Below are 23384 nucleotides of genomic sequence, written 5' to 3' on the forward strand. Positions count from 1 at the left end.
TGCTGTTTTTTATTTAAAAGGATGCGATTTGCAGGAAAAAAATTGCACTTTTTGCCACAAATTTGCACATTCTGACCTGGCAATTTTTAGTAACACTTCAATTCACATCCAGATGTTTTCCCATTATAAAGTATACAATTCGCAAATTTAATAAGATGCAATTTCGGTAAAAACGCTACTAAAAATCGCAAAAAAAAATAGCCCAGGTTCTGACAGGTGAATTTCACAGAACCATGCACAGATCATTGAGATCTGTCCATGGTTCTGTCTTAAAAAATGTGTAAAAGTCCAATTTATAAAAAAAAATGGCACGGGGTCCCCCCCTCCTTAGCATAACCAGCCCCGGGCTCATTGAGCTGAACCTGGTTCCAAAAATAGGAGGGACAAAAAGTGTAGGGGTCCCCTGTATTTCTGAAACCAGCCCCGGACTCTTGGACCAGTCCTAGTTCCAAAAAAACTGAGGTTCCCCCCTATTTTAGAACCAGCACTGGACAGCCCATGGTGTCATGTCACAGCCAGGGGACACTTTTTACATAAGGTCCCCCGGCAGTATCATGCTCATCATGCCCCCCCCAGCGTTACCCATCCAGGGCTAAAGCCCGGGGCTGTCCCCGGCGTCCGTGGGCGGTGGACACTGGGCTGATACTCGTAAACATTTTTAAAAAACATTGCTTTCAACAGGTCAACTACAAGTCCCAGCAGACCTCCCCCGCATGCTGGGGCTTGGTGAACCAAAAGTCCCAGCATGTGGGGCATTAATAGGCCCCCTTGGACTTGTAGTCCACCTGTAAAAAGAATGTTGAAAAAAAACAGACACAGTGAAAAGTAAACGTTTATTATACACACATTAATTTTAAACCAGTATACGTACAACTCCAGGCTCCAGCGTTGTCTGTGTCCCCTGCAGCAGCCCACCACGCACTGACTGAGTGGTAACATAGTAACATAGGGCCTTATTCTAGTTCACTCTTTCTGACAAAATCCTTCTTAGATGGACAAAACCATGTGCACTGCAGGGGGGCAGATGAAAAATGTGCAGAGAGAATTCGATTTGGGTGAGTTATTTTGTTTATGTGCAGGGTAAATACTGGCTGCTTTATTTTTACACTGCAATATAGATCTCGCTTTGAAGTAAAACCACACCCAAATTTAATTCTCTCTGCACAAGTTACATCAGCCCTCCTGCAGTACGCGTGGTTTTGTCCATCTAAGAAGGATTTTGTCAGAAAGAGTAAACTAGAATAAGGCCCATAGTTATTAAGGCTGAAAAAAGACATTAGTCCATCAAGTTCAACCTATCTAACTTGTAACTACTGACTTGAGCAAGTCATAACTATAGGATTCCCTTAGTGGCCAAAAATGAATCCAGTTTCGATTTAAATTCATTAACATTAGTTGCTGTAATCACCCCCACCGGCAATGAGTTCCAGAATTTTACCGCTCTAATAGTGAAGAATCCCCTTCTTAATTCAGTACGTAATTTATCTTCCTCAAGCCTCAGTACATGCACGCATGTCCTAAGTATAGGCCTGTTAGTGAACAAATCATGTTCCAGTTCCATATAATCCTGTATTTGAACATACTAATTATATCACCTCTCAACCTCGTTTCTCCAGTGAAAACATATCGAGTCTGGTTAACCTATCTTTGTACGCTAGTGATTTGAGACCTTTTACTAGCTTTGTCGCCCTTCTCTGTACCTGTTCCAATTCATTTAAGTCCTTTTTAAGGTGTGGTGCCTAGAACTGAACACAAGCAAAATAGTGGGGGTTGTTCTGCCAAGTATTCACCATGTATTCGAATCCCGGCTTCTCAAGAAGACTAACAGTATTTTGAGGGATTCTTCCCATCCTAGTAGTGTACTGTTTTCCTTGCTCCCCTCCAACAAGCGTTATCGTTCTGTCTTGTGTAAGTCCAAACGATACAGAGAGAGCTTCTTTCCAACAGCAATTTGTGTTTTAAATTCTTAGGCGGAATTTTTCTGGGTATAGATCTTGATTTGCATATTGTTCTACTTTTATTGTCTTTTTCTCATCTTTTGTATTGTTCACAACTAAATTTCGTTTAATGTTCATGTATGTGAGCATTTTATGATAATAAAGACATTATTATTATTATATTACAAGTTTGGTCTCACCAATGCTTTGTAAATGCACTATCACATTGGCATCCCTTGAATCCATACCGCTTTTAATGCATGCCAGTGTCCAGTTTGCTTTGCTGCTGCAATGTGCACTATTAGCCAATTTTTCATCTATGATTACCCCAAGTCCTCCTCTACAGCAAAATTCCCTATAATAACTCCATTTAGCCTAAAAGTAGCGTGTTCATTTTTGTTCCCATAATGAATGACTACATTTTTCAATGTTCAACTTCATTTTCCACCTTTCCGCCCACCTTTCCAGTTTATTTAGGTCACTTTGTAGTGTTTCTACAGTACATCCACTCCTGAGTTAATTTCCTTACTCAATTTTGTGTCATCCACAAATATTGCAATTTTACTCACTATGGGCCAGATGCACTAAACCTCAAAAGTGATAAAATGGAGAGTTATAAACAGTCAGCCAATCAGCTCCTACTGTGTTTGAAAAATGTCAGGCAGGAGCTGATTGGTTGGTTGTTTATGACTCTCCATTTTATCACTTTTGAAACTTAGTGCATCTGGTCCTTTGTCACTTCCAATATCATTAATGAATATATTAAACAAGGTGGGTCCCAATATTGAACCTTGCAGGACTCCACTTTGGACATTACCCAAGCTGGAATGTAATCTCTGACCCCGATTGTGCAGCCAGTTTTTAATCCAATTACAAAATGTATCTCCTAACCCTATATTACCCAGCTTCATTAATAACCTTTTATGAGGCATGGGGGGAATTTACTAAGATGGGAATAAGACTTCACATGTAATGTTATTATGGGCAGCCATCAGAATCTACTTCGTATTTATTTAGCACCGTCTAGAAGATACTAGACAGGATCTGATTGGTTGCCCATAGCAACATCACATGTGAAGTCTTATTCCCATCCTAGTAAATATCCCCCACCGTGTCAAAAGCTTTAGCGAAATCAAGCAGTATTACATCAACATGGAGATGCTTTCAGCCAATCAGAGCTGATCTATGCATCTCCATGAAGATGCTTTCAGCCAATCAGTGCTAAGCTAGCGCTGATTGGCTGAAAGTGTCTCCATGGAGACGCATAGAGCCAACTGCTTGTATTGTGCTGTGACAGCGCTATACAAGCTGTCAGTAGCGACGGAGGCAGCCAGCTCACCCTGCAGTCATACTGGACCCATGTTTCTGTTTGTGCACATTAAAAACTTATGGTTTTGAAAATATGATTTAGACTAGTATTATGGGACAGGACTGACAGAAAGTGTGATAGTTTTGGGGCCTATTTATCATTCAGGGCCAGATGGCTCCGATGAGCATTTAATTCAGCGATACTGATTTTCGGTGCAGCTCGGAAAATCAGCTGTCCATACCATCGGTAACACTGCTACTTCAATGCTACTTCAGTAGCAGTGATTCTTAGTTACCGCCAACCTCCCCCCTCCCTGTGCCCTCCTTCTGCACACATGGGCTTCACTTTAGGCAAAGATTTTGATAAGTGCCTAGGTCTACTCGTGTATGTGAAGCTTTAAAACCAGCAGCACATATTAGGCATTAACTGTTTAGTCCGATTGGCTAAAATATGCTAATGGCTGGAAATAAAAGCGTACATTTTCAAATTGCATTTATACTGTACAATGTAATTCCCTAATGAAATATGGGATAATCTTGCTGCTATTTCGATAATTGGAAACTTGGAATTTCATTTATTAGTAGGTGGCAAGAGGGCAATGTAAGAGTTAAGATTAAGTGCTTTCTGCTTATCCATTTCTGTGACTTTAAGCTCGAGGGAATTTCTGTTTATGTCACCTGTGTCACTGGATGTGTGCCGTGTCCCTCTACCCCTTGTGTATTCAGCTCTGATGCAATTTTAGGAAACAAATCATTTAATCCTCAGAGAGTAATAGACAGCTACACTATTACCCAAAATGCACTGCATAGGTTGTTCCCAAGTTCATTACGTCATATGGAAAACTATTTTTCAATCAACATTTAAGACTATAGGATGGTGAAGTCAGTTGATATGGCTGGCATTGAGAGAGATAATAGCTATATGGCATTTGAAATACAATACTGTTACAGCTGAAAGCTGCTCAAAACACCAAGTTTTATCGGCTTTCAGCTATAAGCCGTCCAGTATGTACGGCCCAGCGATGAATGGTAATGCGCGATCCCTTCGTCATCGCTGGGAAAGCCGCTCATCTGCTGGTATAAACAGCAGATGAGTGGTTTTGTGGACGGATTTCCATAGCGCGGTACTATGCAAAGCTGTATGCCCCCCCTAACAGCGCCGGGCAGGGGGAAAGCCACTTAGTGTGTAGCTGAGTGGCTTTCTCCCCAACGATGACAGCGGTCATCGCTGTTCATACACGCTGGACCTTAAGACTTACTGAGATCGAAAGAAAATCTCTTACAAGTTTCAGTTTTTGCGAATAGATCTGGAGTGCATATTTGCAATGCATTCACAATTTTGCAATGCTTCCTTTTTCTTTCTTGGTGGCATCTTTTTAATCGCAGGCAACTGCTTTTCTTCTAATTAGCAATCCATACTGAATTAGGCCCCTAGTTCCATAGAAAAGGTGAACATGTACTTTTTTAATTAGCTATTAGAAAAAATATTTAATTTAATGTGAATAAAATGTGGTGAAAATGTTCTGTTACTGCAACTTACAGTATTAATCAAAACTTGCCAGGGCAGCTGAGAGACACCCAGCTCCCAGGTGAGACTGGTTGGTAACAGGCTGAACTTCCTCGCAATTATTAACTGGATCATTATGATTCCTCATACTGTAATTACTTCATTGGACCTGTTTTTTCCCCCTCTGGAATGGAAGCTATTAATTGTATTTGCACATGCGAAACCCACTTTTATTGTTAATCCATGTGCAGTGGAACTTGAAGCAGGATCTTTGTCTTTCAAGTTACACTATTGACATAAAATAATTAAGTTTAAAGAAATAATTATATGAATAATATCGATTTTTTTTTTTTGGTAACAAAATCCGGCCCGTGAGAAATCCTCAAGCAGCCCACGGGAGGGTAGTAATGGTAATGACCCGGCTTGGGGTGGCAACGGTAATGACCCGGCTTGCGGGGGGTGCTAACGCTAATTACCTGGCTTCTGTGACTCAGTGCCACGCTGCCTGCGGCCACTTACACCCACCTCCATGCATGCTGAAGCCGCTCAGTCCTGAATGACGTGGCAAGCGACCCGCGGCCATAGCAAAACTTTAATACAGCCGCAGCCATATTGACTGTGGGCACTGGGCAGCCAGGAGTTGGTGGTTGCGGTCGCGGGCACTAACCGCTGTGGTAGCGTGGTCCGAGGCCTGCGGCACAGCCAGGGAGAAGCGGTGGCCCAGCCAGGGGAAAGAGCGGCCAAATCAGTACCGGCCCATCGGAAAATGGACCGGTTTTGCGGCAGGCCAATCCGCCCCTGATGTCAACCCTGTATATGTTCTATGGGCTGAAGCTGATTTTGTCTATAGTCAGGCTGTTTAACAGTACTGAAGTTAAGCCCTGCCCCATACCTAAGCTCCTCCTCCACTGTCATCTGATCTAAGTCCCACCTCCCGGTGATGTCAGACATAAATTACCGGGAGGAGAGGACTTGCAGATCCCTCTGCCAGGCAGGTCAAGGAGCTGCCACTCCCTACAACTGATTTTCTTACTTAGGATAATACCTACCTAAAAAAATGTATTACAACATTTAACCGCTTTAAAATGTATCCTTATACTCATTATACAATGAATTATGAAAAGTCATGATATAGTAATATATGTAATGGTAATAGCAGATGGTGCATCAGTAGTTTTCTGACATCTAGTGAGTCAAATTTAACATCAGCTAGGATGCTCATGGCAAGGCAACATAAATTAAACATAGTGTGTGGGTTTCTCTAATAAGCGCTGAGGTCATGGTTTCGATCCCCACCATGGCTCTAACTGTGCAGAGTTTGTATATTCTCCCCGTGCTTGCGTGGGTTTCCTCCGGGTACTCCAGTTTCCTCCCACAATCCCAAAATATACTGGTAGGCTAATTGGCTTCCAACAAAATTAAACCGTAGAATGTCTGTGTGCGCCTGTACATGTGGTAGGGACAGGGCCGGCAACAGAAATCTTGGGGCCCCATAAATTTATATTTCTGGGGCCCCCCACCCCCTGCTGTGTAAGCGGCGGCCGGAAACTGCGTGTTCTGAAAGGCATCCCCAGGAAGCTTCCCCTCCCTAGTCTGCAGCGCCGCGACCGCATATATTCTTGTTAGGGGGGTTATGTGTCAGCCACCCACAGCAATCGTGTACCGGGCGGCTGACTGCACGGATGTGTGGCTGATTCTAGGGCCCCTCCGATGGTCGGGCCCGGGTCAGCTGTCCCCTTTGACCCCCCCTGTCGCCGGGCCTGGGTAGGGAATATAGATTGTAAGCTCCTTTGGGGCAGGGACTGATGTGAATGTTGAAATATTCTCTGTAAAGTGCTGCGGAATATGTATGCGCTATATAAGAAGCTGTTAATAAATAAATAATAGATAAATGCAGCTGCACATCGCCGGCATTCGCATAGTTAATAATCACATATGCACTAACATATGTGATTATTAAGGCAAAGGACAGCTCTTGCGATAAGAGCTGTCCTTTGCATTGTGGCCAGCAATGTGCAGCGGGACCCCCCTCCCTCCCTGGACCCATACCCAGCTCCGCTTCCTCCTCCCTGCACTCGGAAGAGGTGCAGGGAGGAGGAGATCACTGGTCTGGGCAGCACAGCAGGAGGCTGCCCGGACACAGGTGAGGGGGGTGACGCAGATCGGCGGGGGCTGCGCAGGGTGGCAGGGATGTGAAGGCAGCCCATAGGCTTCCATGGGGGTTATTCCATCTAGAACTGGTGCAATCCCCCGCAGCAAAGCCCCAGCGGCGGGGCTTTGCTGCATATGAAAATTGGGTTTTTACGGGATTTTTTGTTTGCAGCATCTCACCCAGTGAGTGGGATATTCAATTTCAGAAGTTGTGTTGACATCCAATATTGCTCTATCTACAGTGTCCATGTATATTCGGGAATACTGCATGGAAGAGATTAACACCCACTGCGGACAGTGCACTGACAGGTACTAAATACTTGTGACCAGTGGTGTCTGGCCAGAATCGTCGATGGCAACAGACAAGCCACACTGTTTTGCATCACATACATATTCAATGCAGGAGGTACGAAATGCGGGATACATACAGTATGGATAACCGTCGGTTGGGAAGTCATCTTACAGAATACCAAAACCGACATAGTGAACGAAGGAATCCCGGCAGGGGTCCGATACGTATATTTACCAGTGGCACAACTAGAAATGTTGCACCCTCCTGCCAGAAAATCCCCCAACACATTAATTATATTTTTTCATCTTCATGCTCGTTGTCAAGGGTTTGTTACTCCTTGCCAGGGGTTTCATGCATGTTGCTAGGGGTTTCTTGCCAGTGGTTACATGCTCGTTGCCAGGTGCTTCCTGCTTGCAGGTGGGCAAGCATTACACAGAATCTGGCACTTCTGCATAACACAGTACTTGCTGCGCTCCCCTAGCAAATGCTAGAGGACATTAGGACTTCTAGTATCTGTCTCCTCCAAGACTGCATGGAATCTGCAGAAACCATGTGCCCCCACTGCGCCAGCTTCCCCAAACCACCACTTGGACTACAGTGGCATTGTTATGCCACTGATAATTACCTTCACCCAAACCTCCCTCCTGGAACCCTAACACCCCCCCCCCCCCCCCCCCCTCTGCAGTCTGACCCTAACCGCACTGCCTTAACCAAACTCCATTGCCTGCTGCCTAACCCTAATCTTCCCCCGCCCTATTTTAAAATCCCGGCAATCAAGATTTCTGCGCCTGCTTCCTCATCGATGTCAGAATTCCGACGCTGGTAGTTGGGATGCCGGCATCAGTATTGTGATTGAATGCATCCTCCGTATGCATATCCAGAAGGTCAGTGCAGCATTCTTTAGGTTCAATGGAATATGAAAGAAAGACACCAGCACACCCCATGAAGCCATGGTCCCCAGTTGTGAAGAAGGCACCTTGCAGGCTGGTGATGGTTCCATAATGGTGTAGAGTGTGTTTATGTGGCATGCGTAGAGTCTGCTGGTCCATTGCTATGTTGCATTGTTTGATGACCATTTGCAGCCCTTCATATAGCGTTGCTCTATTGATCCAGTAGATTAAATCATGTCATTGGACAGATTTGGTTTGAGGAGTATTCTGTAGCATTCCAACCAATGGTGTGGCCACCATGTTCACCTGACATGAACTCAATCCTGCACCTACAAATATCAGGGAGCTGTGGGAAGCTTTCCAGATGACATAGGTCAACATATATCCTGATGTCTTCCCTCCACTTGTGGAATTGATATCACGTCAAGTTGCTGCACTTCGCTGAGCTGATGTTGGGGAGGGGTCCTACATAATATTAGGTACTGTACCTATCCCATCACTTTGGGCACTTCAGTGTAACTTCCCACTATAACTCATAGTACTCCAAATAGCCTGCCCCATAAACTCTTCCTAGAACTCCTTACTGTATATCTCCTTATAAGTAATTGGTACTCTTTACTTAGAAGGGCGCCCACGATTTTGATCGTGGGCATCGTTAGTAAAAAATCTCGGGCATCTCGGGCATTGAATGCACTAAAAAATCGGGTGCGATCAACCGACGAGATGCCCGAGATTTCCCATAGGGAACAATGTTAAATGTCTCAATTGACCCAATTTTCCTGTTCAATGCCTCAATTGACCCGATTTTTCCATAGGAAACAATGTTAAATGGGCCACAGAGGCCAAATAGGCACCCTGAAGTGTATAATGGCCACCCGAATTGTTAACGCCACCCCACGATCAACGTCAACCCGATGCGTGGCAAACAGCGAGCCCGCGAGGGGCGGCGGTACGAGTCCTACGACCTTTTCATACCCCCACTATCCACGTCGGCGTGGAGTTGAGAATAGAAAGTGTGGTGAGCGCAGCGAGCCACCGAGCCCGAAGCGTGGCGAGCGCAGCGAGCCCCGCGAGGGTACGCGGACAGCTGTGAAGCCCGCGAGGGGACGCGGATACCTGTGAAGGTATCCACGTCCCCTCGCGGGGCTCGCTGCGCTCGCCACGCTTCGGGCTCGGTGGCTCGCTGCGCTCGCCACACTTTCTATTCTCAACTCCACGCCGACGTGGATAGTGGGGGTATGAAAAGGTCGTAGGACGCGTACCGCCGCCCCTCGCGGGCTCGCTGCGCTCGCCACGCATCGGGTTGACGTTGATCGTGGGGTGGCGTTAACAATTCAGGTGGCCATTATTCACTTCAGGGTGCCTATTTGGCCTCTGTGGCCCATTTAACATTGTTTCCTATGGAAAAATTGGGTCAATTGAGGCATTGAACAGGAAAATCGGGTCAATTGAGACATTTAACATTGTTCCCTATGGGAAATCTCGGGCATCTCGTCTGTCGCATCGCACCTGATTTTTTAGTGCATTCAATGCCCGAGATGGCCGAGATGGGCGCCCTTCTAAGTAAAGAGTACCTATACGAAGTAATTTTACTTCATATCATCTATTCCTATATAGAATATCCTACAATTATTCCATATAACATCTCGCCATAACCCCTTCATTTACTTTATAACTTCTCCATATTACTACTATTATTACACTTTATAACATCTCCATATAACACTTATCTTTCTACCATATAACCTCACGCATTAACCCATTCTATTCATTTATTTATTTATTTACAGTTTCTTATATAGCGCAGCAGATTCTGTTCATGCTCCCTGAACGTCATGCAAGCTCCCAAATCTTGGCTTCCCACTGACTACCACTTACCAATTGAACTGGGCAGCCCAGTTGGCTGGATAACAAAATTCTGATAACAGTGGCATTTTATACCAGGAGGTGGGGCCACTATGATGCGATTACAGCATAACATTCCTTTGGCGGCACTCCCTCCTGTAGCAGACAAATAAACCTCTGCATGTATGCACTGGTATTAATGTGAAGGGTAATAAACTACCATTCAGGCAAACAGCTCTCAACTGTCATTTTTCAAACACAGCCTGTAATACGACAGTTGGGAGCTGATTGGTTTCTACTTAACCACTGTGCAATGTATCACTTTTCAGGACATCTGTCCCCTTTTTAACTTTACCTGTAACTTTATACAACATCTCTCTATAATTGCTCTGATAACTCCATATAAGTGTCTCTATAACTCCTCTTATTACTCAGCATAGCCTGTCCACATAACTCCTGTTATTATCTATATAATCTATCCCTATACCACATCCTATTACTGTAGAACTCCTCCTAATACTCTATATGAATGCACAACCCAACATCACCCAGTAGCTACTGTACAGTATGTCAACTAGCATGCATTCATTCATATGGTCTATGTACAACATCTTCTTTTTTACTTCTACAGTATAACTCTTTGTATGTAATTCCTCACACTAGCTGGTATCACTCTATCAGGTTTCTTCCTGAGACTGAAATAGCAGTGGTCCATCCATTCTCTGGCATTAACACGCAGAGATGGAAATGTCTGTCTAAACATCAATTTAATTGAAAAAGCCTTGTCTGTAACCTGACATATTGACCCAGTGCATGCCGGAGAGAGAGGGGGAGAGAGAGAAAGAGGGGAAGAGAGAGGGAGAGAGAGTCAGGAAAGAGACAGGCAGAGGAGAGAGTGTTAGACATGGGTGGTCCTGCTGGGCACACAACCTGGTAGCAGCTACCAGCGATCATTTAGGTGTTATTTATAAAATAATCTGGTAGCAGTGACACTAGGAGAGCCCCCTAGTGTTAAGGGGCGGAGGAGGGAAAATATGGGGAGCAAATATAAATGGGAGTTGGGTGGTGGGGGGATAAGTAAAAGCATGAAAACACATAAGAGGCGGGGGATAACAAGGTGCAGAGGGTGTAGGGGGGGGAGGTGTGAGTGTGTTGGGGTTAACTACTACAGTACGTGAGAGAAATAGAGAGGCATGGATGAAGGCTGAGAGAGAGAGACAGACAGACAGACAGACAGTAGGAGAGTGTCTGAGGGGAGGAGAGAAGAAGGGAGGGAGATAGAAGGTCAGATAGAGAGAGGGAGAAGGGAAGAGGAAGGTAGAGTGCGGAGGGGGGTGACAGCCCGAACCTGGGGAAGACAGGCAGAACCTTGGACCTGGCAAGCAAGGGATGATCGAGAAAGAGAGGGAACAGGCAGAAGAGGGATGAGCCAATGAGAGCTGGAGGAAAGGAGAAAGGTGTGTGCGGGCAGAGGAAGGAGAGAGCAGGTGGAAGAGAGAGAGAGACAGCAGTGAGAGGGCAAGTGAGGGAAGAGAGTGTAGAAAGGAGTGATGGTCCGTGAGTTACACAGGGAGTGATGTGCTAGAGAGGGGGAGAGGCGGAGGGAGAGTAGCGGGGACCAGTCACCTATGTAGGGGGGAGAAAGAGCTGAGAAGTGCCAGAGACGGAGGCAGAGCAGTAGCGCGGTGGTCAGGGAGCATCTGTGCTAGATCTCTGTATTCCCAGCGTACACATGGATGCTGCCCGCAGGTGAGTGGACGCTCCAGGACTCAGCCACTGAGCACCATGCAGCTCACACAATGCTGCTTTATATTCCTGGTCCAAGGCAGCATCTATCTGGTAAGTGGTGGATCTATATCTCTGTGTTGTGTCTGTATCACCCTAGAGGGTATATGTGGCTGCTGATATCCTCCTTCATGCTGCCCTCACTCCCTGCTGTCACACCTGCTGCTCTCCTGGCTCTGATCTTGCTATTGTATATGTGCTATTGTATACTGTGTGTATGGGCAGATCGGACGCTAAGCTTTTAGTAATAAGGGCTGATTTCATCACTGGTGTCATTAGCAGGATGGCTGCTGCTGTTACCCCCTCTGCCTACCTGTTGCTGGATGGAAGCTATGTAATGGTATATGTACATATGACTATCTACGGTACAGGGGGCGTGTGGGTAATGTAATATTGGACGTCTGGATGGCAGGTCTGACATAGTAGACGCACAGTACAGCGCACATCCAACGTGTTAGACCTTAGGGTATGTAAAGTATGGCTTTTCCCTATGGTTTGTAATATCGGAACTGCAAGATGCTGATGGATCTGAAGGGATTTTATTACTGCGAGGTTTTAATGGGTTAAAGTGTCAGTCACATCTATTGGCAGAGGGATTTACAGATCTGCAGACAGAAGCTTGTTTAATATGTTAAACAATCCGTGTACAATTGGAGATAACACAATAATTACAGTGACATGTTGAATGGGTTAATGGGTCAGTTTCTAGATGTCTGTCTGTGCTTTTACCTGGGTTAAAGGGAGAATCTCAGACACGATCAAAGACACCTACAGTGCTGTCAGGCGCTCTCTATAATCTAATGACAGGATCTGGTGGTGATCGACAAACCTGGGTATGTTTACCATGGGTTATAGTGACATCACCTTGTATAATTAAAGATAGCAGATATTTGCTTAATGGGTTAAAAGGTCACTCCAGTACAGGAGCAGATATCCACAGCCCTGGACACGCTTCTGATGGATAAAAGGAAGAATGACATGTATTATCAGATTGAGAGGCTTAAATGGGTTAAAGGGCCAGTTTGATGTTGAAGAAGACATTTACAGACCATTACAGGTTTTTATGGGTTAAAGGTGCAGAGAAACGTATCTTGAAATATACTAATGATAGTGTGTAACATCTGTAGGGTAGAAGGAACATGTTAGTGTTGAAGCAGACATAAAGACTTGGACACATTTTGATGGGTTAAAGAGACAGCATCATTGCAGAGGTCTAATGTGAGAGATGTTTAATAAGTTCTAGGGTCATTTTACTGTGGGGGGGCAGAAATCTGCAGTAGTGGGCTTACTTTGATGGATTAAATGACAGTTCTGGGATATACTGTAAAGGCAGTTACTGTACACTTTAATGGTTTACATGGTTATGTCAAATATTTTAATTTTATGAATATGCAAAAATAAAATAATTACAGTTACACCTTAAAGAGACGATTCATATTAACATTTTTAGTCTGTTTATAAATTCCCTAATATTTCAATGTTAATTAGGTAAAGGGTCATCATAATATAAGACCTATGTGACAGCTATATACTGTGTGTAATTGCTCATTCAGATACAATGTAACAAAAATAAGTTTCCTGCTTATTATTATTCATAAAATGTATGTGGCTCCAAAGCTTTTCATAGCATCATACATAGGTGATGAAATATATAACAGGATTACATAGGTACAAGTTAATGACTCCAGATGGTTACAGGTAATTTTATGAATTAACATATATACACTAAATTATATTATAATATATATACATATATATATATATATATATATATATATATACACACACACACAATTATATAATTACAACCTGCTAATTAAATAATGGATATAGATAAATCAAAAGGTTATATGACCAGGTTAAAGGGTATGTAAGTAACATGACCTTATTGCTGTTACATATCTAATTAAATGCTCAAACCTTTGTAAAACCAGGTGCTAATGACCTTTGTTATATTTCACCAATCCCCCTTACCAAATAAGTATATTGGCTTGTGTTTGCATCTGAATATAGCTTATTTTCAGTGCATGTAAACTGTCAATACCAATTGGTCATCAAATGACCTATTGACATTGACAGGGCCAATACGTTAAAAGGCCTATTCCACCTGGGACCATTGTGGTGTAATGAGAGATATATTTAAAGTTCAGACAGTGTAGGGTATTCATTCATTGAGTGTGTCATTGATCTGGATAACTTAATGACTATACTGGGTCAAATCTGTGGGGATATCTGGGTAGATTACCAGGGCACAGCAGACAGCTTTTAAAAGTTATACAATATAATATGACCAATTGATTGTAGAGGTTTCATGTATGTTCTGTAAGAACTATTCAAGGGTTCCAGTCATGTTTTTATACCAAGTGATATATTGATTGCAGGTCTCTAGGACTGGCTCCAGCACTGTATGGTTTCCTATGTAGAGTGACCACAGTGTAGATTTTACAGACCTTTCTAGCTAATATTCTTAGGCTGGGCTGGAACAAATAGTTTATAGTTCTTCCAAAAATCCATTGTGATCTGCTATATATATATATATATATATATATATATATATATATATATATATATATATATATATAGGACTAGTCCATACATAGCTGGCTTTCCTGATTGATTGTGTTATTTTGTAGCTGTGTGTAACATTTCTGTGCCTCCATGGATTTGTGGGCTCATTTAGCAGATGCTACCTTCTCCTGTAACAGCCATTTTGTAACAATGTGATTTTTATGCAGCCTTCAGTCACGATATTGTATAATTGGTCTTTGCTGTCAGTGTAGAATATTGCTGTATATATTATTATCTCAATTTATGTTGTCTGATGCACTCTACAGGCCATCAAGTGTTTTATATCTGTACATTCTTTGTTTGTCTCCACTTACATCACCATTAACCAAGATTTGTCACCATATGTAGGACTATTAATATAAGACATAAGAGTCATTTAGTTTTATAATTTGTTATTCTATTTTATGTTTTATTGCCTCAGCTGTACTTGCATAGTAGTATAGCATTTGAAAATACCGCTGTTTAATATTTAAGGTTTTATTAATCTTTCAACACATACTGGGTCCAAATATTACGCATATCAATTTGTGGGTATTTTTCTATTGTCACTAAGTACCAAGTTCTATTATGACACCATTACTTTTTTCACCAATGATTTATACTTGTGAGCAGTTGTTGATGTAGCATTTCATAATGTATGAAAATGTATGTTTTATTATAATGTGTTCTTTAATTAAAGCATGTATCTGTTGTATTATTCATTCACATGATTAGTTAGTTATACATCGCTAATATTTTGTGACGGTGCATTAATAAGTGCCAGCCTGCTCAGTGTTGGCAGGGTGACCTGTCAACATTGTATAATGACTATGGTAATTTGTTACTATACATGTTGTCTGATATGCTTTATTAGACAGATAGTGTAGTTTGTCATGTATACTTGTCATCAAGTGCTGATAACTGTGCTATGTTGTATCAAGATTTACTTTGGTATATATCTGTCTGTTAGTCTCAGCACATCTCCCTATGGACAAAGCTCATTTACCAGCTGCCCCTATTTATCTGTCTCCATGGTTATCCCACTTTTGTCAAAATTAACCATTTAGACTGTGGGTACTGTATGTTTTAATGGCCTTCCTCTATGTACAACCCACAGCGCTAACAATCTGTGTTTACACAGCTATTATTACTTTAGGATACTTTCCTATTACACATCTTAGTTGTGCATCTGCAATGTACTATATTTTGTAGTCATGTACTTATGTGTACATGGGCCTTCAAATAAAAATAATAGCACTAGATAGATCAAGATTTTTTTCCTTTTAACTATCCAAAATATTCCTCCTGAATATATAAATCTGCATAAAGTTCACAATTAATACTGTGTGAACTATGAGTTGATATTGTTTTAAGAGACGGTACTAGCTGTGTAATAGGGGGGTGTTTGATTATCTACAGTATGACCTCTGTATCTGAAAGTGGTTTCTTTTGACATCTGCAGTTAACATATTGTGCCTGTGAGTTGTGTAGTGCTCTCTTTTTTCAAATACCTCTTTGACATTGTGATACCCAGGGGGTGTAGGTCAGGTGCCTGCACATTACTCAGCTCTCATTAAACTGGTTACACTGATTAGTACTCAGTACCACTAATTATTTGTAGCAGCATCTGTTATTGCTGGGAGATTCAGGTGAGAGCATATCAATAAAGGAAAGGACAGGAGGAAGATTAAAGTGAGTGAAGGAAATGCAAAACAAATAAGGTCTGTTATATTTTCAGTACAAGAAATGTATGTGTATATTTAACTGTTCTTTTTCTCTTAGAGGTCATTTGCCTTCTGTTTTACCCTCAGGTGATTTGTGGCCAGGAAGACTCTTCAAGTGAGCCAGATGATGAAGATCAATCAGATGCCAAGCACCACGCCAGGCCTCGAATCCCCAGGAGACGTTCTCCTTCTCCACCCCGATCTCGCAACTCCAGCCCTTTAAACTCAACTGTGCTTCAACTTCTCTCCAACTCACCTGAATTTTGGGATGTCCTGAATAGCCTTTCAGAACTGGGTCATAATCAGGATCCACCAATTCCAGCTAGGGTCAAACGTCAATCGATGCTGAGGTCAACAGGAAGAGCTAAGAAAGTCTTTGGTTGGGGGGACTTCTACTCCAATATCAAGACAGTTAAGCTGAATCTCCTCATCACAGGAAAGGTGGTGGACCATGGTAATGGGTCATTCAGTGTATACTTCCTCCACAACTCAACAGGCCAGGGAAATGTGTCTGTCAGCCTTGTCCCACCATCCAAAGTCCTTGACTTTGACTTGGAGCAGCAAATGTATGCAGAAGCAAAGGAATCAAAGATTTTCAACTGTCGTGTGGAGTTTGAGAAAGTAGATAAAGCAATTAAAACAGGTCTCTGCCCCCATGACCCATCAAAGACATGCCACCAGCAGCAAACTCGTAGCAAGGTCTCGTGGACATGCTCACATCCATTCAAGATTGTTTGTGTTTATGTCTCATTTTACACAACAGATTACAGACTGGTGCAGAAGGTCTGCCCTGACTATAATTACCACAGTAGCTCCCCATACTCACCATCAGGATGAATACAATGAAATTATAAAAGTACTGAGAGCTGTGGAATAGCCTACATTTGGCTAACTTTGGGTCTATCTTTTTATGGACTTCCTGTGCCTTGGTCTGGTCAATTGTGGTGTGTGTATTTGTGGAGAAAGTGGACAGAAAGCTGTGTAAGTGATGTGTTGGACGTGAAGCTTGAATTATGTCAATATACCCAATGATGTAACAACTATATTGTTGTATCTTAGTTCCTAACACACCCTTAAAATATACTGTATGGTCTCCAAGAAGCAAAATCTTCGGAGGTCCGTAGTGTCTACTATGTTTGCCTCCATCTACAAATAAAATGAACTGGTTCTTCTGTTCCCGAAAAACCACAGAGAAAGGTCTAAGTTAGCACCAATGTTGTCGACAGCTGTGTTTCTTAAAACACTGTCAGAGAAGACATGATGGAGTGAAGGTCCTGCAAAAATATTATGCCAGTGACTGGGAATGATCTGGTTTTAATCACTAAGCAAGCTACTTACTATTAAACATTGCATATGCATCATGACATTTAGAAAAATTGCCTGTGCAGAAAGATATTTAAGGAACAAGGGATGATATGCATTGAAAAATAAGGCACCCGCAGAAATGTAATTGAAATTGGTACTATGGATACCTGGTTCATGGATCTCCAGCCCCAGTTCAGTTATTCTTAGAGCACAAGCTGGATTATTATTAGTCATTATTAGTCCACAATAATAGTAGGAAAGATTTAATATCAGATTTAGTAATTCTACCTGTCACTTACCAAATTGTCTTTCATTCTTTTCCTATTTTATACTCTATATGTTACTGCTGTCTACCAGTCAGTCTTCATTTCAAGGTTATCTAATAGCTTATTCATCACTATTCACTTATTCTGAACTGAAGTTTATGTCACTGTGCTCCACTGGAACCAATTTTACTTTAGTATTTTTGGCTTATATATTACAGCTACATGTCAAAGTTTCACAGGACTTTCTATTTTATTGCTAAAAGACCTTAAATTTATAGGAAGTTGCTTCACATGTCACTTACACACTGGTCGGAATTTTTGTTGACTGAATCAACATACAGGATAATCCAGTCTATCAACTCGTTAGGGGATGACATCATTGTCAAAATGATTGCAGGCTATTAACCAACAAGCCCTGTTCCAGCCACATTACACCCATTCTCTACTCCCTTCAATAGCTACCAGTAACATGGCAAATTGCTTTTTAAGATTGACTTAGTGGAGTGTATTTAGTAAGATGGGAGTTCTATTAATGATGGGATGTTGCTATGGCAACCAATCAGAATCTATGTCTTTTTTAGTTAGCATCTTCTAGAAGATAATCAATAGAATCTGATTGGCTGCCCATAGCAACATCCCATCTTCAACAGAACTCCCATCTTAGTAAATAAACCCCAGTGACTTTCAAAGCCCTTCATGACCAGAGCCCAAGGTACTTAAAGCAGCTTCTGATTCCTTATTGCCCCTCTCGACTACTGTGATCTGCAGGTGATGGACTATTAACTGTTCCTAGAATCTCCCTAAACTAATCTGGGGGTTGAATTTACAGCTTTGTGGCTCTGACTCTATGGAACTCTGGGGGTTATTTTCGTTCACCCTTTCTGACAAAATCCTTCTTAGATGGACAAAACCATGTGCACTGCAGGTGGGGCAGATGTTACTTGTGCAGAGAGAATTAGATTTGGGTGGGGTTTTACTTCAAAGTGAGATCTATATTGCAGTGTAAAAATAATGCAGTCCGTATTTTCCCTGCACAGAAACAAAATAACTCACCGATATCTAATTCTCTCTGCACCTTTTACATCTGCCCCCCTGCAGTGCACATGGTTTTGTCCATCTAAGAAGGAATTTATCAGAAATAGTGAACCAAAAAAGCCCCCTCAGAGTGCGAGAGGCTCCCACTGTAGAATCCTTCAAAAATAGAATCAGGATTGTCCTGTTCTCTCAAGCATTTCACCAATATCCACCAATAAGCTTGTTTTGTATTTTTGTGCTGTAGAGGTAAATGTAAAGCACTTTGAGTCCTATTGGGAGAAAAGTGCTAAATAAATAACATTATCATTATTATCAATCTTATTATTACACTATTTCCTTATAAAATTACTGCTTCTACGGAATATTGTTTAAGCTCACAAAATGGCTGCTAGTTCGAAGATAATTAACAGAAACTTCAAACTTTATGAATATTGATTCTACCCACCAACTGGCTTCCTCCACTGTGTGAAAGCGACAGGTCCACTTTCATTTGGTGTGGTATGTGATTATCCGTTAATGAGAACAATGAAGGAACATCAAACACAAGAGGTATTTAGGGCTGAATTGATAATAAAGAGTTGTTAATGTATTGTCAGTGATCAGCTCTTATGCAGAAATATCTAATGGTAAATATTCCATATAATTCATTTAATCACCAAAGTAAACTTTAGAGCAATACAAAATTCAAATCTATAGTATATTAGGAAGTGAGAACTTTACTCACACAAACGTATTTACTAACGGGGCTATAAAATGATCACAATCTCAAAATATTGCTTAAAGGGTTGTGATAGGATATATTTTTTATGTAATGTGTAATGTGTGTTATTCTCTGTAGCTGACTCCCTTTTTCCAGATAAAGCTAAATATACAGTATGCTATTGGTTACAGGTGTAAAGTCACTTATTTTGAAATTAAAAATTTAGGAAGATTGCCTCCTGACTCTGAGGTCTGCTGTGACATGCCTGCTTTACCCTAACTCGTGGGACAAATCTCTGAACATGTCACAGTCATTGCATCACAGCATTTTCGTAAGAGCCAACCCATTAATTCCTATATTGCAGGATCCATAAAACTCAACACAGTTATCTTCAAAGAGGCTTAAAGAGTCTACTATTATCCTTGATGTTTACAACTATACCATATGTAGTGGTGGGAGATGTTGGTTATATCATTATTGGGGTTCTGTGCAATATGGAAAATATCTCTGTACGTTAATCGCATAAAAATACTGTCTGTGATCAATAAACAATACTGTTGACTATATTTTATGTTTTATCTATCGCATGTGTTTTAGATTTATTCTATAATTTATAGAATTCTTGATTTATAATACATATCTATATTATTTATTCTATATATTCATATATATATTATATATATCACCCCAATAGTGTTACTTAAGCGCCCCAATATTAGTTGGTTAGATAATTCCAATTTTTTTCACTCCTTAAAAAAATTAGATTTTTTTTTGACATATATCAAAACATTTATTAAAAAATTAATATTCAACAAATAAAATACAATACATCTTTTCTCATCAATTCTTGTTTTACTGGTGTTCCATATATCTCGAAGAGAACAAGTACCCAACGCGTTTCGTCTCAGCGAGATTTCATCAGGGGTACGGTTATTATATAATTCTCTTGAATCTTTTGATCGTTTAAAAAGATGAAATTTCTTTTATATGGTTTAGGTAAAAAGAGTTTCTTTAGAAGTTTTGAGAAAGAGCTTCTGTTTGCATGATTCGGAAAAAATCACCATGTAAGTGTATTTCTTCATATTGGTTTGTATATTTCCCTTTTGAAGGTAGTTCACTTGGTACCCGGTTGGGTGGGAACTAGAGATAAAACTTCTTAGTGGAATTTCAAATTAATTAGATATTTTTCTTATATTATTACAGAAAGATGGATATATACATTCCTGACCTCAAGCCAGTAGGTAATTCACTTAGCTGGGATAACCAATAAATCTCCGACAGAGTGATCACCCCTTATTCTCTGTGCATGTGCTCTCCTCGGTGACCAAACTGCAAGTGCAACTCACTTGCAGTTTGGTCCACTTGCAGTTTGGTCACAGAGGAGAGCACATGCACAGAGAATAAGGGGTGATCACTCTGTCGGAGATTTATTGGTTATCCCAGCTAAGTGAATTATCTACTGGCTTGAGGTCAGGAATGTATATATCCATCTTTCTGTAATAATATAAGAAAAATATCTAATTAATTGGTAACTAAGTCTGGCGTGTCGTTTATTTGAACCGAGTGCCGCTGTCCCCACTACATCGTATATATATATATATATATATATATATATATATATATATATATATATATATATATATATATATATATAGTTGCTGTGTCAGCCCGGCACTCCAGGTGTGAAGAAAAAACTGTCGCGGGTGCCTTCCGGGCACAATGGATAGCGGGTGATACTTGAACAAGCAGAGGCACTCCAGCGGTCTTGTGAAAGCAAAACGTTTTTACTGTGATAAACACAGTGTTTATCACAGTAAAAACTTTTTGCTTTCACAAGACCGCTGGAGTGCCTCTGCTTGTTCAAGTATCACCCGATAGATATATATATATATATATATATATATATATATATATATATATATTTGAAAAATAGACGCACTCACCGGTCTTCTTTTCTTGCTTGCAACGTTTTAATACATACCACAAAAGTATAAACTTCTTTACATGACAGTGGGTACGGTCAAAGTTTCGGTCTCCAGCAAGACCTTTTTCAAGACCCCCTCTTCTGCTCTCCTCAGTGTGCACACAAGTTTATACTTTTGTGGTATGTATTAAAACTTTGCAAGCAAGAAAAGAAGACTGGTGAGTGTGTCTATTTTTCAAATATCTACAATTGTGGGAGCATCACATTGGTATTCCCTCTGGATTTGGACACCCCGGCTGATGATTGTTGTGAGGAGTAGTGCTGTCCTTTATGGATGAAATAAATATATATATATATATATATATATATATATATATATATATATATATATATATATATATATATATATATGGTGTGTGTTCGAACACAGAGGCACATAGAGCAGTGTGTGTGATCCCAGTAGCTCAGACTATTAATCACTAATTACCAGTCCACACGTTTTCAACTCAGCATCTTTCTGTACTGATCCCAACAGCAGCTGTTCTGTAGCTACACAACATCCATCTTCCCCCCTCCCTCTTACTGCTCTTACTTTTCATTTCTCACTTTTACCTCACATCTTCTGTCCTTTTTAAAGTACATCTTTCTTCTACATCATGCTGGTCAAGGCAACTGTTTTAGGAGGAGGGGGGGGGGGTTGAATTAATATTCATAAGAAATGCTGTATATTGATTTACTAAGTAGTAGGGGTTTCAATGCAGTATCATTAATACAGCCATTTTGGGAGGTGAATATAGGTTTAGCAATGTACACATTTTTTTAGAGGTAAGTGATATCAACTGAGAGGTCAGCCCCAAAAAATAAAGTCATTTAAAAATTACAATCTGCCATGGTGTTCGGCCATTGGATGTATGCTATACACCGGCAACCCATTTCGAATGCTATAAATCCGGAAACTGATTGCATGCTTAGCAGCATTTCTTAACGTCATAGGCATGAAGAATTGCAGGTAAAACTGTGAAGGTGCATGCGTGGCCAGCAGCCAGTACATAGGCAAATCAAGGGTGACACTGGGAGCAATCCTTTTGGTGCCCATCAGGAACAAACTCTGGAAAACTCTAGAACTGTATTTTATTTAAATTAACTGCATTTTTTAGGATAGTGCATCCTGTCTTGCATCTTCTTTAATTTAATTTAATCAGTCAGCCTTAACACCAAATGACTGCATCTGTGCTGGTTGGTCAAACAAATATGACCAAACTAAATACATATTTATAGGTCAGGTGTGATTTCTGCACTGCCAATCTCTCTTGTGAATAACCAGGATCAGAAATCATACATCAACTATAGAAACTCTAGTAAAGAGGGACAGTAAAAACCTATTTGTCAATTCTGAACTATCTTATGTGTGTGCGCAAAGTTATGCAACCCAATTGTATATTTGTTCATTTATCTGAATACATAATTAGTCATAAAAACAATAACCATACAAAGGTAGCTTACAGAACTGATTTAAGTTGCTATCATGCCAATTAACTAAGATATGCAGGGGCAAACGCAGAATTTTCAAAAGGGGGTTACCAGAGGGGCGGAGCAAAGCACGGAGATGGACACTTAGGTGACCCAGTATATGCCGGGTCAGTTAAAGTATCATAGATAGACCAAATGTATATAAATAATAATAATTTTCTGGTGGGAGGACAGCTTGCTTGACTGCAGATATCTCCAGTTCCTGGAAATAGATTTCTTAGATTTTAATGGAATTAAAAACTAGAGCCAAAATGGAATTGGGAACTAGGGTAATCAGAGTTCAGGAGGCAGAGCAATCTGCCAACGAGAATATAAAACTACATACCAGATGTGTGGAACTGGAGCAGTAACCAGCTGCTGGAAGGGTGATATCTTTGGTTCTGGGCACAGTAGAGACAAGCTGCTAGTGTCCATCAAAGGGGGAGAGTCCCAGCTTTTGGAATATACCCCCAGAAAAACTTTAAGTCAGACAGAACCTGAAATATCTGACTGGGAAGAGCAATTAACAGGCAATTAACAGACATCTCCGGTTCCCAAGGACTGATTTTTAAAATTCTTATACCCATGGAAAGAGGGGACCCTCAGCTTTCATCCTAGGGCCCTTAGACTCCTGAGGGGGTTTATGGGTACTCCGAACC

General features: G+C 41.1%; 1 protein-coding gene across 1 annotated transcript; it reads left to right on the forward strand.

The window, feature by feature from the left end:
• The first annotated feature begins 11127 nt into the window (after positions 1 to 11127).
• On the forward strand, positions 11128 to 19858 carry NXPH3 (neurexophilin 3). The gene is made up of 2 exons (XM_083147332.1): positions 11128 to 11769; positions 16074 to 19858. Exons 1-2 carry the CDS (start codon positions 11716 to 11718, stop codon positions 16821 to 16823), a joined length of 804 nt encoding a protein of 267 aa, XP_083003458.1. The 5' UTR covers positions 11128 to 11715; the 3' UTR covers positions 16824 to 19858.
• The last annotated feature ends 3526 nt before the right edge of the window (positions 19859 to 23384 follow it).

Source organism: Crinia signifera, chromosome 6, assembly GCF_055691185.1.
Source record: "Crinia signifera chromosome 6, ASM5569118v1, whole genome shotgun sequence".
In the NCBI taxonomy this organism is placed as follows: Eukaryota; Metazoa; Chordata; class Amphibia; order Anura; family Myobatrachidae; genus Crinia; species Crinia signifera.